General features: G+C 46.3%; 1 protein-coding gene across 1 annotated transcript; it reads right to left on the bottom strand.

Moving 5' to 3' along the window:
* Positions 1 to 90: 90 nt before the first annotated feature.
* Positions 91 to 16,596, bottom strand: LOC122915540 (1,25-dihydroxyvitamin D(3) 24-hydroxylase, mitochondrial). The gene is made up of 12 exons (XM_044262294.1): positions 15,918 to 16,596; positions 15,530 to 15,720; positions 14,220 to 14,313; positions 12,284 to 12,380; positions 9,975 to 10,066; positions 9,215 to 9,326; positions 7,579 to 7,724; positions 4,075 to 4,241; positions 2,988 to 3,066; positions 2,299 to 2,496; positions 2,083 to 2,202; positions 91 to 973 (listed from the first exon to the last, which is right to left on the bottom strand). The coding sequence occupies exons 1-11, from the start codon at positions 16,173 to 16,175 to the stop codon at positions 2,092 to 2,094; spliced, it is 1,545 nt and encodes a 514-aa protein (XP_044118229.1). The 5' UTR covers positions 16,176 to 16,596; the 3' UTR covers positions 91 to 973; positions 2,083 to 2,091.
* Between the last annotated feature and the right edge of the window lie 293 nt (positions 16,597 to 16,889).

Here is a 16,889-nt window from a genome sequence, read left to right as displayed (position 1 = left end):
AAACCATAGTTCCTAAATCAAATACCATATATATTTTAAAAAATGACTTTTAAGCAAATTGTCATTACAGCACACAGACACACACACACACACACACACACATACACAATTTAAAAACTGTGGATCTACTTCTTAACGCTAGAGGGAAATCCATTAGCTAAATAAAGAATTTCAGAATCCTTTGAAAAAATGATGCCATGGTGAATCATTAAGGTCTTCTTAGATAAGAGGTTCTGACTGTGTCAAAGTATTTCTTAAAATAGAGTTATTCTCTGATTTCCCAATACTGCTGCAATTTCAAAGCGGGAAAAACACGGTTTCACAGAGACCAGATTACTTTAACATATAGCTTTGCTTACGTTGTTTATAAGTGCTTACTTGTTTATAAGTGTTTCCCCAAATATTACATTAAGCAGAGTTACAATCAACGGATTGCCAGTATTACCGCAAGCCTCAGACAATTTAGCTAGCCTACGTTAGGTCTTTCATTGTGAAATGTAAACTCACTTTTGAGAAGTAAAGAACCAAGCAGTGAATTGGGTAGGGAAGGAACAGAAACATTTAGTGACTTTGCCAGACTAACTGGAAAATGCCTGGCCTCCTTGTCACGTCACGGAAGGTGCAAGAGAAAGCGGTATTAGGGGTAATTTTACGTAAGCCAAGACGGTGCTGACATCGGTTCAAGGAAGCCGGCAGTATACTCCTTGGAGTGCCTTGTGTCCCAACAATCTGGTTTCCTGAGTCAGATACAATCTTATTAAATACCATCATCTTTACAGACAGTCAGACGGTGCAGCTTCTAGAACAATTGTACTGAAGAAAGAGTATAAACACCAGGGCCTAACTGTTCTTTATGTGCTGTCTGATGCTCTGGTGATTGAAGTTAGCTTTCCAGGAATGTAGAAGTCATAAGCACCATTCTTGTGGGAGGGTAAACATTGCTGTTCTTGGTCATGGTTAAAAAAAAAAAAATCTGGAAAATAAAGTAAAACCCAATTACATATTAAAGAAGTATAAGTAAATGATATTTAACACAGGCTAGCAAATATATACACTTACATTTCAGGGTTTGGTATGCCAAAGCCCTGTGGTCAGATAAGGCTGGCTACCCATATTTATAAATAAAATTTTATTGGAATGGTCTTAGTAGACAGAATAACGGCTCTGAGGAAATGTGTATGCTCTAATCTCCAGAGCCTGGAAAGGCATGGCAAAAGGAATTTTGCTGATGCGATTATGCTTATGGACCTTGAGATGGAAAGATTATCCTGAATGGCAGAAGGAGGAGAGATTCAAAGCCAGGAAAGGGACTCAGGTCGCTCTGGCTAGCTTTGAAGATGGAGGAAGAGGTGATGAACTAAGGAAAACTGGGATTAGCTCTCAGCTGCCAGCAAGAAAATAGGGACCTCAGTCCTACAACCCTAAGAAACTAAATTCTGCCAACAACCCAGATTAGCAAGAGAATAGATTCTCCCCCAGAGCCCCCAGAAAGGAATGTAGCCTTGCCAGAAGCTCGATTTTAGTCTGGTAAGAGCTGGGCCAGACTTCTGATCTACAAAACTGTCAAGGTAATACATTTATTATTTAATACAAGTTTTAAGCAATTTGTACGTAATTCATTTTAGTAATTTGTTGTAGCAGCGATCGAAAACAAACAAAACAGGTACACCTGTTTGTCGAGAAATTGTGGGAGGCTGCTTTCCAGCCAGAAGGCAGAGTTCGGTGGCCCTGGGGCAGATCTCAAGGCCTGCAAAGCCTACACTATTTGCTAGCTGGTCCTTTACAGAGAGGGTTTGTCCACCCCTGATACTCACACACAATAATAGCATCTTGCCTTTACTCAGCACTTAGTGGATGCCAGGATCCAGGCTAAGTATTTGGTAACATATCAACTTTCTAGAGAGATATGATTTTGGTCCCCATTTTACAAATTAAAAATTTTTTAAAAAATGGCAGCAGAAAGGTAAAGGAACTGTTCCAGGTCCCCAGCCAGTCAGTGGCAAACAAGGATTCAAACCCCAGTCTCGCTGACTTCGGAGCTCAGCTCACCCCTGGGCCGTTCACAGCCGGCCAGATGCTCACCTGAGGCTCTTAGCGCTGGTGGAAGGCGATGGGGAGCTCCCGGCTGGGCACCAGGATGCCAAGATGTAGCATCTGCACCGGCTCGCTGTCCGTGGCCACGATGTCATATCTGCGGACGATCTGGAACACACATGCACCAAAAAGGCAGAATTACACCCTCTCTCCTCCTGCCTTGTGGATTACGAGAGAGCTCAAGTGCAGAAATGAGAGCTTTACCCAGCAGAGAGCCAAGTGGAGCTGGAGCTCAGCTAGTCGCCGACCGATGCACATTCTTTTCCCAACACCAAATGGGAGATGCGCAAAAGGATGAATCTTTTTCTTCTCCTGAAGCCAACGTTCTGGCCTAAACTGGCTTGAATCTTTAAAATTTTCTTCATTGGATCCTAACACCTGGGTATTTAGCATCAACACTGTCTAAAACACACAGAAACACAAATGGTGTAAAACAACTAGACGGAAACATTTGAACAGCAAAACTGATAAAAGGGACCCCCTTGCAAGTTTAAACGCAACCCACGAGTTTATCATATGGTGATTGTCAATATGTATTTAGTGCTAGAAATAGATTGGGTGATAAAGAGGTAAAGAAGTTTAAAATTTAGCGTCACATTCTCGTGCCACCCTACGTGGTGGGTTCCATTATTATCCCCATTTTACAGACGAGAAAGCTGAGGCTCACAAAGGTTAGGTAACTCATTCAAGGCTATGCTTGAATCTAGGTCTCTTTTTTCCCAAACCATTAGTCCTAACACCATACAATGCAACATGCCAGCTATATACTAAGATACACATATTTCCAAAATGAATGTTCTCCCAGGGAAAGCGTTTATGGAGATCTGACGGATATTTTGGAAAGTGTATCGCTCAAAGCTCAATAAGGTACAGATTGCACGAATCCTACTTACTCCTTTGGGTAAAGTGTATTCACCCAGAACCGTTGCCTTGTCAAGCGTCCGAGTTGTGAACGGCACACTTGGGGTAAGTCTGAAAAAAACAAAATTAAAATGTAAAGGTGAGCACAGACCAATCTCTAGATCAAATAGCAGTGGGGATGGAGATACTGGTTAAATAAATAATTCCTGCATAAGTTCAAACTCAAAAAGGGAGCATGATCACAACTCTCACATAGAAGTTCTGTCTCTTTCTTTTTTTTAGAAAGAAAGTTTTATTTTATTTAATTCATTTATACATGGGGGGGCAGAGAAAGAATCTTAAGCAGGCTCCAAGCCCAATGCTGAGCCTGACACTGGGCTTGATCTCACAACTCCAAGATGATGACCTGAGCTGAAATCAAGGGTAGGACACCTAATCAATTGAACCCCCAGACATCCCGAGAGGTTCTGTCTCTTTCTTCCCTAAATTTATACCTCCTGTTTTTATTCCTTATTGTATTGGTTAACTCCCCAGTAAACTGCTTAGGAGCTCTTAATGTTGATTTTCTCCTGTTTCATTCTGGACTGCAAATGTGTGTGTTTCCCGCATCACCCTTAAGCCTGACTTTTGTTCTAAGTTTCTCCTATCTGCCCTTCCTGAAGTGAAAGCTGTCTTTTTCCCAATCCTAAAATGTTGTGAGTTTTGTTTTACAGAAAGGGTGTAAAAAGAATTTCCAAAGAGCATTTTATCCCAGAGGCTCAAAGACAAAGATGCCTCTTTGTCTTATCAAATAATAATATGGTTTTCTTGCTAAATTTCTTCTCATATCCTTCGGTTATGCCCCTAACCTTAATTAGAGCTTATAGCATTCATTAGACTATTATTATTCCTGCTTGAAAGGGGAGGACACGACTTTCTAGAGATTTATTAGAATTTGCCCAAATGATTTAGGAAATGAATACTAGTGAGAGAATATGGTCCTAATGCATTTATTTATTTTGCAGTTTGTTAAATGTTTCTGAGTCGATGATGGGTGTCTTGGGTGTGGAGACCCCTCATTGTATATTTAAGAGAATGGTTTTTCAGCGTATCTGTGTTGGCTTAAGCATGTGTTCTCACCTCATAGATTCTTTCAAACAGGCTTTTAAATACGGCATATTCCTCAAATCCTCTGCCCGTGGCATCTGATTTTCAGGCAATACACTCCGAATTTCCTTAAGAAGCTTTTGCTGCACATGGGGGTTACGGGATAAATTGTAGAGAATCCACATTAAGCTGTTCGCTGTCTGAAAGGCAAATGGACATAAACTTGAGTTTCTGCAAATACACTGCCTCAAAACCATTATGAGCTGAACGAAAGCTGATGCCTACACTGTACAGTATTTGAAAAGAGCTTTATTTTAGAAAATAATGCCAATTAAGGGGTAGTTTAATCAACATAGACTCTTTGAGTGTCCCATCCAAGTACTAACCAGGCCCGACCCTGCTTAGCTTCTGAGATCAGACGAACATAGACTCTTTGAAATAATCAGCTGCATTAGGACACTTAAAATTCAGTTTGATATAAAAATTGTCTGAACACAAAAGAAGCATGTGGAACCGGTAACAGGAGAGGGAGCTGGTTAGGAGTGTATCTGTGTCAGTTTCCAGGCGTGACAAGATGTTGCAAGATGTTACCACTGGGGGAAGCTGCCGGAAGGATCCAAGGGGCTCCCCTCTATTTTTCCTTAGACCTGCAGTGACTCTATAATTATCTCAAAATAAAAAAGCATTTAATCAAAAGTTGTTTAATACAGAAAATGAATAGTATACCTCGGTGGGAAGAGAGGGATGGAGATCATGGCAGTGTTGCTAATGAGTTTTTGTCTTTTTCTTTTTTTTTCTTTTTATTTAAAGATTTTATTTATTTACTTGACACAGAGAGAGAAATCACAAGTAGGCAGAGAGACAGGCAGAGAGAGGAGGAAGCAGGCTCCCTGCTGAGCAGAGAGCCCGATGCGGGGTTTGATCCCAGGACCCTGCCATCATGACCTGAGCCAAACCAGAGACTTAACCCACTGAGCCACCGAGGCACCCCTGAAGTTTTTCTTTTTAATTTTATAGTGCAAATGCACAAGAAGCTGCATTTCTGGAATTTAAAAGGGAGGGGCTTTTCTTTTGTCACACTCTAAAAAGTGACAACAAAAACGAAAAAGCCTTATCTATGAAACCCTGCGTTTCAGCCATAGGCAAAGAGCGGGGGCAGGAGGGTGCCCACACCAAAATAAGAGATTCCGGCACTGAGTCGAGTATTTGAAGGAACCAGCCACAGCTTCTGACAGCGGCTCAGGGTCTTTTAAGTGTCATGCTTTACTTCCTTTCCAAAGGCAACAAGAGGAGAAAAAATACTGGCTGAAATAGCCAGTGTAGCTTTTAGCTTCATAATAGCCACCGAGGGTAGTCATATGTATTTGTTTTTAGGCTTTTTTTTTTTTTTTTTTTTTAGCTAATGTAAGCCGAATATTCCTGTAAAAATGGCCATTGCAGACACGAAGACGACTTTGCTAAGTGCCATGTACCCCGACATACAGGAGCAAAGTTTGAGATGATTCGGAGCCAATGGCTTTTACTATTTTGGGAAGAAGATGCCTTCAAGGCAGGCTTCTTCATGTCAGAGGAGCGGTAGCCTCAGCTGCGAATGAACTGTGGGCGGCATTATTACAAGAGTCCAATTTACAAAACAGGAAGAGGGCGTAGCCACCAAATTAGATACACTTTCAAATTTCTCTGATTTTCCAAAAGTGACTTCCAGAATTGCCAGGACTAAAAAAGAAACATTTAACCGTATCAGCCTTTACCACAAGTACCAAATAGTATTTCCAAGAGGCAGATAACTGTAGTTTTCGCCAAAGCCTTGTAAGACAGCCTGGGCCTTGTAGGGTAACTGCAAGGGCTGAAAATGTCCTGGGAAACCTCGCAGGCACTAACTATCCCGGCTTGACCTCCGTGGAGGAGATCCGTCTCACAGCTGGCCTCCGGGCTTCTGCTCTGCCTCCTTTAGAGCCTTCTTTCACTATACAAGCCAGAGTCTTCCTTACAAAACAAAAATCTGATCAGGCTACTCCCTTGCTTATGATGCTCCAAGGGCTTTCCATCACAGGTGTAATAAAATCCTAATGGCTTACTAAGGCTTCTGGTTAATATGGTCCCTTGACTTCCCCAGCGTCTACCTGACCACACTTGCTAGGTCTCCAGCTCCCACTGTCTTTCTGCTCCAGGACCCTTGCACATGCTGTTTCCTCTATCTGGAGAGCTCTTCCACCAGATCTTCCCCTGGCTGCCTCTCTCTCATCATTTCAGTCGGCTTCAGGATCACTTCCTCGGAGAGGAACCCTGTCCCCTTTCCATCTCCTTCTAGCCCATCACTCAGAAGGTTTCCTCCATGTCTCCTATCATCAATTGAAATAATCCTATTTACTGGTGTATCTACACGCTTCTAGTTGGACTTCCCTCCCCACAGTTCAGTTCCATGAAGGCCATGACCTTGGCCTCTCGTTCACGGTGGTCCCTCAAGCACCTGGAACAGTGCCAAGCACACAGTAGGCACTCAGTCATTTCTGAATCCTTTCTTCTATTCATCAAGTATTTGTTGAGCACCTCCTTTATGCTAAGTACTATTCTAAACCTAGAAATACAGAAGCCAACAAAACCAAGTCATCTCCCATGGAGATCACATTCCCGCTGAAAACAAAAGATACTCAGTGAACCTTTACTTTTATCACTCTAAGGAGCCTCTTAGGTTAAGTGACTTAGTATGACGGTGAACAAAATGAATTCCTCCTTTTAACAGCCTTCTGGAGCATGAGGAGAAATTAAGACCTTACTGCCCCCACCCGATATAGAAAACCCTACTTCTTCTTTGGGTGCAAAACACGAAAGAAAGGGGAAACATGGAAAGAAATGAACCAGGACATATTTTTCTTAGCAATTATAGGTGTATGAACTGTTGGGTCACGAGGAATATTAGTACACGTCTTTCCAGTGATAGTGCAAAGAACAGATGGAAGACGGTCAAACCCACCGGGACCCCTGTCAGAATTTGCGGAGTCTGATTGGATTGTGTACCTGCCAGGAGAACCCAGCACACTGGGGACAGAATCTTGGTATTTCAAATCGGTTATTTCATATAAGTCAAAAGCAAGTTTTCCTGGACTCACTATGTTTATGCTTTTAATCAGAAAAAAATAAATGGACTAGCAGAGAGCATGCCAATATTTTTAGAATAATAACCATAGTCAGGCACTTCGGGGGCAAAGTCCACAATCTTTTAGAACATACTCAATTTTTAGAAATCCTTCTATGATGTGGCATTTTACTGCCTCTGAATTCCCGTAGCAGCCTGTGTCTTTATCATGGCACTTGACTTTCCCCTCTAGAGCTCATGAATTCACCTGCAATCACCTGTTGAAGGACCAAGGCTATGCCCTGGGTCTCCCACAGCACCTCGTAGGAGACTGTTTATTTCTGCTAAGCCACTGCTCAGTTAACCCTTGTGGACTGAGTGAGTTGAAGGAGTATTTAAAATTCATCCTGAAAAAGATTTTCCAGCTCATTCATTTAGCGAACTGACCTCAAGCCCCTTACCGTTTCTACGGCGGCCAGCTGGAGCTCTGTGACTGCTGCATACAATTCTTTCTTGGACAGCTCATTATGGTGATAAATATCACAGAGGAAATCTGTGCTGGGCTGCTCAGAATGTTTCTCTAAGCGATTGTCGACACAAGATTTGACTATTGGAGAAGAGAAGAGGGAAAGGAAGTCAGGTGACAGTGACGATGAGAAAGAATGCCAGAGAACCGCAGATAAAATCCTCCCCGTGACATTAAAAGGCCTTTTCAGGGACACTGACCATTTCTTCAAGGAGCTAATGTTGCCTTGTTGTTAAGAAACCAAGGATGGATCGGTGCCCAGGGGAGCAGCGCTCCTCAAATTTAACATGCTGAAGAATCACCTAGGCATCTTGCTGAAGTGCAGATTCTGAATCAGGGGTCCGGGGCAGGCTTGGAAGTCTGCATTTCTAATGGGCTTCCAGGTGCTGCTGCCATTGCCCTCAGGTCATGGTTTCAAGTAGTAAGAGCTTAGAGTTTGGAAGAGATCGTCATGAGACAGAGATGGGATTTGGGTCTGCTGTCAGGATCCGAACTTGCACCCAGATCCAGGTGTCTGGCTGATGTGGTCATGCACGAATACAGGCAGGGTGGGACTTGGCTCCCAAATCTGGACGGCAGGGGAGGAGAGAAGCTCCCCCAGTGCCACCAAACATAAACATGAACACACATGAACACACACACACTCAAGGGCAGTGCCCTGCATGCTGACGATGGTAGCAGAAATTTCTAACGTTCGTAGAGAATGTTCTAGATCCATGTCTCCCTCGTTTCAATCCCCTAGGCAAGCCACCACCAGAATAATACTAACAGCGAGGTTGACAGTAATAATGACGACCGTAAGCCGTACAGCAGCTAACGCTGGAGCTTTGGGAGCCCTTTGTCTGGCTTCAAACCCTGGCTTTTGCCATCAGCCAGCATGTCATCCTGACAAAGGCACTTCTTTGTGCCTCAGTTCTGTCCCTCAGGGCTAATAGACGACCTACATGATAGGGTTGTTGGTGAGAATTAAATGAGTATATGGTTCTGTGTGTATAAAACATATGACATGGTATGATATGATATAGATCCTCTTACTAGTACATGCTGGTAACTCATAGAACAATACTCATAGGACCAATATTCTCCTTGTGATGTGGCAGAAATAGCTCAGAATCATTAGGTATTGAGAGAAGTCAGGTTTTTACATTATCTGCATTAGACCTAGAAACAGGTGCATTGAGGTAAGTATCATTATTGTCGTTATTAGCCCATTTGAGAGACAAGACTTCTGAGGACGAAGGCGATGCAGCACATTTGGTCAACCTGTGACCCCAGTGACAGAGCTGGGATTTGAAGCCAGGTATCTCTGACTCCAGAGCTCTTGCTTTTAACCACTTCTGGCTCCCAAAGACTACACAAAGCCATCTTTTCCTTAGAAATAGAATTTCCTATACCAGGGGGATTCTAAACTCGTGTTTCCAAAGCTGGAAACAATCAGGAGGGGCAACTCCATCAAAGGATCAAGGTCATGAAGTCAAGATCATTTCAGCCTTCTGGCAGCAGCTCCAGAGATGGGGCTGTGAGGTGTGTGTGTGTGTATGTGTGTGTGTGTGTGTGTGTCCCCACATTACCTGATTTGAAAATGGTGTCCCAGGCCAGCGTGTGGGCCTGCCACACCTTGGTATTGAGGCTCTTGTGCAGCTCAACTGGGGTCACCATCATCCTTCCAAACGTGCTCATCATCTGTGAAGAACACAGTGCCTTTCATTCCGGTAACTACCTCTCAGAGACCACTGTCACATGAAGGAAGAGCGCCCTACATGACCCACACCCTGTGCTTCCACAAAGACAGGAACTCTCCCCATCCCGTGCTGGGCGCAGAGCCCTCCCCCGCCTTGGTGGCACAATGAAAATAGTCTTTGGGATGATTTTCCACTGGATGTGTTTAGTAAAAAATGTGATCTTAAGACCTACACATTTAAAAAGAAGGAGAAAGAAGGAAAACCATCTCTTCCATATTGACTTCCATTTCCATTAATTTCCTCATGTCCAACATTTTGACACCAGTTTCATGGAATCTATTACATCCATGTGGGATCAAAACGATTCAAAAATATTATCTCTGAACATTTTCAGACTCTTTTTCAAATAGTATTTTAATTGACTGTCTTTTACGGAAATACCTATTTAAACGTGCCTCGACGATGATGTAGTGTGATTCCTGGTTTACGAGCACACGTGCACATACACATGTGAAAACACATGATGCGTTGAAATGAACACTTAACTAGTGTAATAAAATAGGTGTGTGTGGCCCCTCCTGGGGAAATGGGATGCACGTGCGTGAAGTTCTGTAAATCAGGAAAATTGCTCTCCTGGGGGTATGCTTACTGTTTTGATGGCCATGATGAAGTTCAAAGCTTCATCTCCTGTATCCTTTTGGAGGAGCCCAAACCTCTTCTCATAGAGCACAAGGCAGATGCCTGTCATTTAAAATAATCAAGAGTTACGCAATCGCAGCAGCACTGGGGTCTGTGAGTAGCGGGCTATTAAAAGTTCGAATCCATCTTTTGTAAGAGCGAGGTCTTTTCTAAGAGGAAAGGCAAAAAGGCTGAGAGAAAGGGGCATGACACTCTTCTCACCTTCTAGAAGTTTTCTCCACGTCCACTGACCTACCTATCCCTTGCAGAACCTCCTAGTCAGAAATACCATGGTGAAAATACAGCCATTTTTATACACGAATGAATGTCTCCTAACGCTTGCTTTTGTCAGAGCTTGTGATCGGTATTATGTGTAGCCGACACTGTTAATGGCCTCCCTCATACTCATTCTCCCCCATTTCTTCCTTAAGAGATCTCCGATTTTATTTAGAGCGTTAGTGTATCAATCCTGAGGCCATGAGAGTGGATTGATTGATCTAAGACTCTGGGGACATTCCTGTTCCCTGATTTCCCCAGGCTTTCCCGTCACAGCCTGAGAAGGGGCATGACCCAGGTCTGGCCAATGAGGCTTAAGGAAAATAGTCCTTTGCTTTCTTCATAAAAGGGGCAAGTATGGGTGGCTTTGCTCCTCCCTCTTTCCTTCTTGTTTTTGCCTGGAATGCCCAGGTGAGGCCGGGAAGGGTAGCAGCCGTTTTGCAACAAGCCAACCAGTTAAGGATGAATGAGCAAAAAGATGGAGAGTACTCAGGGACATCGCTGAGTGCCCGCTGTGGACTGTCCTCCTCGAGACGTCTCATAACACTGAACAATAATTTTTAAGCCGCCGATCTTCTTTGACTTGCAAAGACAAGCATTCGATACTCCTTCATTCAGGTATTTCCAGGGGACAATTTCCAAAACATACACTTCCTTTCTCCTCTCTAATCATCCCCTTACTTTATTCTCCTCCCCTTTCCCTTAACACCTTCAGTGGTTTTCTTCTTTGCACGGAGCTTTCTAATGTGCTAAGATAGTCAAATGGTCTCTCTTTAAAGTGAGTCTGAGTTGATGGTGGAGACAGGTCACAGCAAAAGGCTCCACCCTGGAGAGCCCTCATCCAACCCTCCCATCTGCAGCCAGAGTGAGCCTCCCAGCAAATCAGTCCAAGCCACCTTCTGGTTAAAAGCCCTCTATATCACTCCCAGGTATTTCCAAGCTCAAAACCAAGTTCCCATCCCTGGTTTACAAGATTTGGCCCCTGCCCCCCTCCCATCCTCTGCCCTCGCCTTGCCTCTCCCTTGTTGGTCATGCTCTGGTCATTCTGGACATCTTCCCGTTCCTTCCACAGAATCTTCTCTGCTCCTTCCTTGACCTCCACCTGGCGAACTCCTACTCATCTACCAGGCCTCAGCCGATATGGCACCACCGCCACGAAGCCGTCCCTGGCCGAGCTTAGCTGAGGCAGCTCTCTCAGATTCTACCACAGCCTCAAACCTCCTCAGTCAGGTGCCTACCCATTCCGTGGAAACAGCTTTCTTGCCTGCATCCCCACGGGGCAGCATCCTGGCCCAGGAAGAGCTCTGCTTTTTGTTGTTCCTGCAGTGTTCCTCAAAGAAAGGGATCATCCCCTTTTCTGTTTGGAACCCTCCATGGCTCCCCATCTGACTCAGACTAAAAGCTTAAGTTCTGGCCAGAACCTACAGCCCTTGGCTTGGTCTTCCTCGCCCCTCTTTCCCTTCCCCTACCATCCACTCACAACTGCAAACTGGAAGCCTGGGAGACATCACTCATGTTTCCACCTTGGGGGTATTTGGCCTTCCTGTCTCCACAGTCTGGAACCATCTTTCCATGGATGCCCCATGGCTTGCTCTGTTAGGTCTCCCGTTAACTGTCTCCTTCCCAAAGCAGACCTGCCTCCTCTAGGCACCTAGGTTCTTTCTTGAATCCCTTACTCCTTGGAAAACTATATCTTAAAGTGTGTTTACTAATTGATTGTCAACCCTACTAGACTCGGAGCTCCACGGGAACACAGACATTGCCTGTTTTGTTCACTGTTGTGTCTCGAATACTAAACACAGTGCTGGGCACATAGCAGGTGTTCAATAAATGTTTGTTGAATGACTACACAAACAACCCATAGTGCAAAGCATAACTCGAGTGCCTGAAAGCAGGAGAAGACTGCACAAATGGCCCTTCATTGCCAGCAACAGTGTATGATTATAGAAGAGTTATTGACAGAGTCACTAGGAAATCAAACAAACAAGACAGTAAACAACTTACTTTCAAATGACCATTTGTTCAATTCGCTGTATAAGTCTTCAATGTGGCCCCTCTCATCACAGAGCTCATCTATTCTACCCATAAAATCAGCCAACACCTTAAAAGAAAGAAACCATGGAAGATACATTTCAGTCATTGAAGGAAAACAAAGGTATAAAGGCTCAGTAAGCTAATTTCAGGTCTTGCTATTTTGTATACTCACTGCCTGTGATGTTATTCCTTCTGAAGCAACACTAATTATATATTCTCCCTGGGGGCTCACCTTCTGTCCTAACAACCTTGTCCCAGGTTATTTTCTCAGCTTTTCCTGAAACCACCCTAAAGCTTAGGTTTCCGCTTCGGATCTAAATTTAAGAAAAGGAAAACATTTCTTCTAATCAGAATGGGGACGAAGCCATGAAGGAGGAATCAGCCAAGTGTTTGTTGGCACAACCCATCAAGCCCCGTGAGGTCTGCCACTTCCATATATCTGGGCCAGCAAACGTCTCTTTACTGGTTGGTATTGTGTTCAAGCGTGTTGAACTTGGAAGCAAAAAAATCCACAAATTTGGGACACAGCTCCTGCACCAAATAGCTCTGTGACCTGGGACAAGTTACATAAGGGCTCTCGATGCCAGCTGCCAAAACCAGGGTTTTCGATGACTAACATATCACATTTAACAAGGCTTGTATCATACCAAGGACCGCGCGAAGTGTGTTATCTTAGCTGATCCTCACTACGGCCCTGTGAGGTAGAAAGAACTGTCATTACTCTCATTTCCTGCCTAACAGAGGAGAGAATGGGCTTCGAGTGGGGCTGAGGTGCTCGCCCTTGGACAGGCACCTGGAAAGTGGCCACGCCGGGGCCTGGAACAGGATAAGTGTGACTACAAAGCCCATCTGTGTAACCAATGGGTGTTTTGAGTTTGTCCACATAGCCTATTAAAAAAGACTATGAAATTGTTACCATTGAAAAAAACTCCAGAAATTTCACATTAACCTATGCAATTTTCACTACTTATCAAAAAAAAATAATGATAAAATCTGGAGACCCTGGTCTGCATTCCCACGTGGCAGTCATTTGCTGGAGCTGGGGCTGCTGTCCCTTCTAGAAAGGGCACACACTGTTCTGTTTGTTAAAATCCCTGCTGGGCCTTCCTTCCACCTGTATATGAATTAACTGGCCACTGAAACCTTCTGGGTTTGTACTCTTACACCTATCTGATCCTATCTGGGTTCAAGTTCAGTTCCAAATAAACACCCAGAGTGATTAGAAGTAAAGAGAATACTGTATGCTTAAATCCCTCCCTCTTATGACTTCTGTTGACTAAAGGATAGTGTCTAAATGCCTTACCGTGGTACAGAAACATTAAGAGCTGCACTCTGTCCAGCATCATTTCAGAGAAAGCCTTGCCACTTGGCTGCACTGAATATACTATTCTCTGAACGCACGGTGCTATCTCATGCCTCCCTATTTCCAGCAAGCTACTCTCTGTGCTTGAATGCCTTTCTCCAACTTCGGTCTTGAAGGCTCCTATTTATCCAGCAAAACCCAGCTCAAATGGCATGGCCTAGGAATTTTACAAGCATTATCTCATTTAATTCCCCCAGAAAATTTGTGGAATGGGAACTGTCACGCCCAATGTATAGATTGGGAAAGTGAAGCTTAGGCAAACTAAGGGAATAGTCAAGTCAAGTGACAGAGTTAGGGGGTGGAGGGCTGAGATCCAAACTCAAGGCTGTCATCGATCGCAGTCTCTGCTTATGATCATTCCCTTATTGAGATGTTACTTTACAAGAGAGTGAAGGAAGGACGAATGAGGGTTTGGGGAGGAGGATGGAGTAGGAAGAAAAGGAAGTCATCAAATTGCTTGCACTTTGTAGCTATGACTTGAAGTTCCATAAACATCTCTCCCTCCCCAGGAGACCCCTAAAAAGCTGCTCCCGGTCTGCAAACCTCATTGATTTTGTTGTCCAGCTTCATAATTTCTACTGGTTTCATGAGTTTTTTCTGAAAAGCACTCCGGACCCTCTGCCAGTCTTCTCCTTCCCTAGGAGAGAAGCAGAATTATATTTAAGGCGAATTGAAAGAAACCATGGAAGATACATTTGTATCTTTTGAAAGGAAAAGAAATGAGAAGCAAAGACACACACCACCGCCACCCCCAGTTCTGCAACTATGTGAACACAGAATCATGGCAAGAGCTCTCCAGAGGACGTGAGCGTTGGAATATTTGGGCCTCGTTTGACAACAGAATGAAAAACCACCTTCCCTCCCCACCAGAGATGACGTCAGAAAGGTGAAGTCCAGGTAATTTGGGCTCAGGGCTTTTGAGGTGCCCTGGCCGGGGCTGATCTGAGAGGCCTGATGCTTCGATTCTCAGCAGGAAGAGTGGGCACCCAAACCTCCCTTTCATCAGCAACTGAGAGCTGTTTGAGAAAAAATTTTCCTCTCTTAATCCATTGACTTGGGTTGAAAGTCACAGTCACAAGCCACTTCAACCCTAGAATTCTGTCATTGCCTCCAAATAATACACAGTCAGAGGTTCACTGGAGCTGTAAAAGTCTGTTCTAATTATCCACTTTCTTCCTGACCCCATACCAGACCACACAGCCTGTGATGCACCACGCATTACTATGCTTTTAATTCTAGTAATCATACCCTGAAAAATACAACTATTAGGCATTACAATTTGAAGTTTTTTTTTTTAAAGCGATAACTTGTTAAATGCTAACAATTAGAAAGCAGAGGAATCCGATCACATAATGGCATTTATGTATCTAAAAGAATGCCACCTTGATGTCCCTCCTCATCCCACCTTTCTGACTAGGCTGGGTCTTTCTGGAGGGGGAACGGGTCCCCTCCAGATAGGAAGGTAGCTGTCAAAAGCAAAAGAAGTTAATTTCTGGCGTGTGACCTCACAAGAGGGGATTACAGGATCGTAAGGGATAACTTTATATATAATACGTTGGCCTGGCACGCAGACTTCCGAACTTCAAACCGCCCAAAAGTCCGAACACCACGATGTGGGTAACGCTTTGGGCCTTTCATTGAAAAGGCACGGCCCTGCCCGGTTGCCAGAAAGAAGGCAGGTGTTGGGTGCACAGGGCGGCTCTTCTCCGCCCACTCTGATCTAGCAAGCGTTCAAGACTGCACCGGGTGCTGGGTTTCGTGTTCCCCCTGCGTACGGGGGAACAACCGCTGAAAACCCTCTCCCAGTTTTCCAAAGCGTCAGCTCCAGCCCCCATCCTGCCTCTTGGACTCACAGGATCAGCAGCCCGTAGCCCTCCTTGCGATAGTCGCGATAGGCCTTCCAGGGCTTGATCTCCAGCCGCTGCGGGTACGCGCTCTCCGTGCGGTACAGCGCTTCCAGCAGGCACGGCGAGCCCAGGTGCACCGAGTCGAAGGAACCCAACTTCATGCGGAAGATCTTGCCGTACTTCTTATGGTACTCCGCCTGCAGCGGGCCGCACCGAGTCAGCGCGCATCCCTCGCAGTCCCGGGAGCGCTCGCCAGCCTCCCGCCTCCCGCCTCCCGGGGCCGCAGCTACCGCCACACTCGAGCGCACTGTGCGCCCGGGTCGCGCGTCCCGCCAAGGGTTTGGAGCGCAGGGCAGGGAGGGGAGAGGGAATTGGGGCGCGACGAGGCATTTACCAGAGTGTCGTGCTGTTTCTTGAGGCCCCCCTTCCAGAGAATCTCCGGCAGGCTGCCCAGCAGCGGCCAGTTGGTGGGGCCCGGCAGGGCGGCCGCGTCCTGCGCCTCGCCGGGTTCCATCAGCGGGCAGAGGGGCACCTCCCGCGGCCCAGGGGGTGCGCACGCCGCGGACGTCACGGGTCTGGGTGGCTGCCCCAGGTGGCGCAGCTGCTGGAGGAAGGCGACAAGGGAGCGGCTCTTGCCGATGGGGGAGCTCATGGCAACGGGGGACACCGGGCTCTTGGAAGTGCGCGGGGACCGGGAAACGCGACTTGGCTAAAGAGGGGCCGGCGAGATCTGGGGCTTTGGCGATTCTGGGTGACAGTGGCAAAAAGGTCCCGCAGGTGCGATGGAGGGCGCGGCAGAGGAGCAGGGAGAAGAAAGGACCTTGGGCAAGGATGCTTGGTGCTGCCGCGTGCGGCAGCCTTAGGGCGCGGGTGGCGGCCGAGCGTTGGCCCCAAGGGCTGGAGGGGTGCCTCTGGGGGTTGGTGTCTCTTGAAGAGGATGGGAAGGGATGTGGGTCCGCCTGTGGATCTGCGAGGCCGACGTCCAGGTCTGGGGCGGCGAAGAGGAGGTGTCAGGGAGCGTGGAGAGATGCTGCTCGGCGCGGCGGTTTCCTCCGATCCCTCTCCACGCTCCATGCCCAGGGACCATGTATTTATGGAGACAGGGTAGGCCCTGGGTGGCCAATGAGCACGCCGAGTAGGGCGGAGAGGGCTCCGGCTGGCCTGGCTCGCAGGGACGCGGGACCCAGGGCGGGGGGGGGGGGGCGGGCAGGGCTGGGGGTGGAAATAGGATGGAGTCAGCGAGGTGAGCGAGGGCGCCTGGGCTTCGGGTGACGGGTGCGCTGCTCCCCGGGCGGGAGCGCGGCGGACTCCACCCGGAGTTCACCGGGTGTGCGCCCAGCGCGCCTCCCCGCCCTGCCCCGGCGGG

Source organism: Neovison vison, chromosome 8 (assembly GCF_020171115.1).
Source record: "Neovison vison isolate M4711 chromosome 8, ASM_NN_V1, whole genome shotgun sequence".
Taxonomy (NCBI): domain Eukaryota; kingdom Metazoa; phylum Chordata; class Mammalia; order Carnivora; family Mustelidae; genus Neogale; species Neogale vison.
Note: the sequence above shows the minus strand (reverse complement) of the source record. Positions and strands in the feature narration are given on the sequence as shown.

Excerpts from the sequence above, each read along its gene's own strand:
- LOC122915540 (XM_044262294.1), bottom strand. The coding sequence starts at position 16,175 with ATGAGCTCCCCCATCGGCAAGAGCCGCTCCCTTGTCGCCTTCCTCCAG. Across the intron at positions 12,381-14,219 it reads TGGACAACAAAATCAATGAG|GTGTTGGCTGATTTTATGGG; the intron begins GTTTGCAGACCG and ends CTTTCTTTTAAG. Across the intron at positions 7,725-9,214 it reads GGACACCATTTTCAAATCAG|TCAAATCTTGTGTCGACAAT; the intron begins GTAATGTGGGGA and ends CTTCTCCAATAG.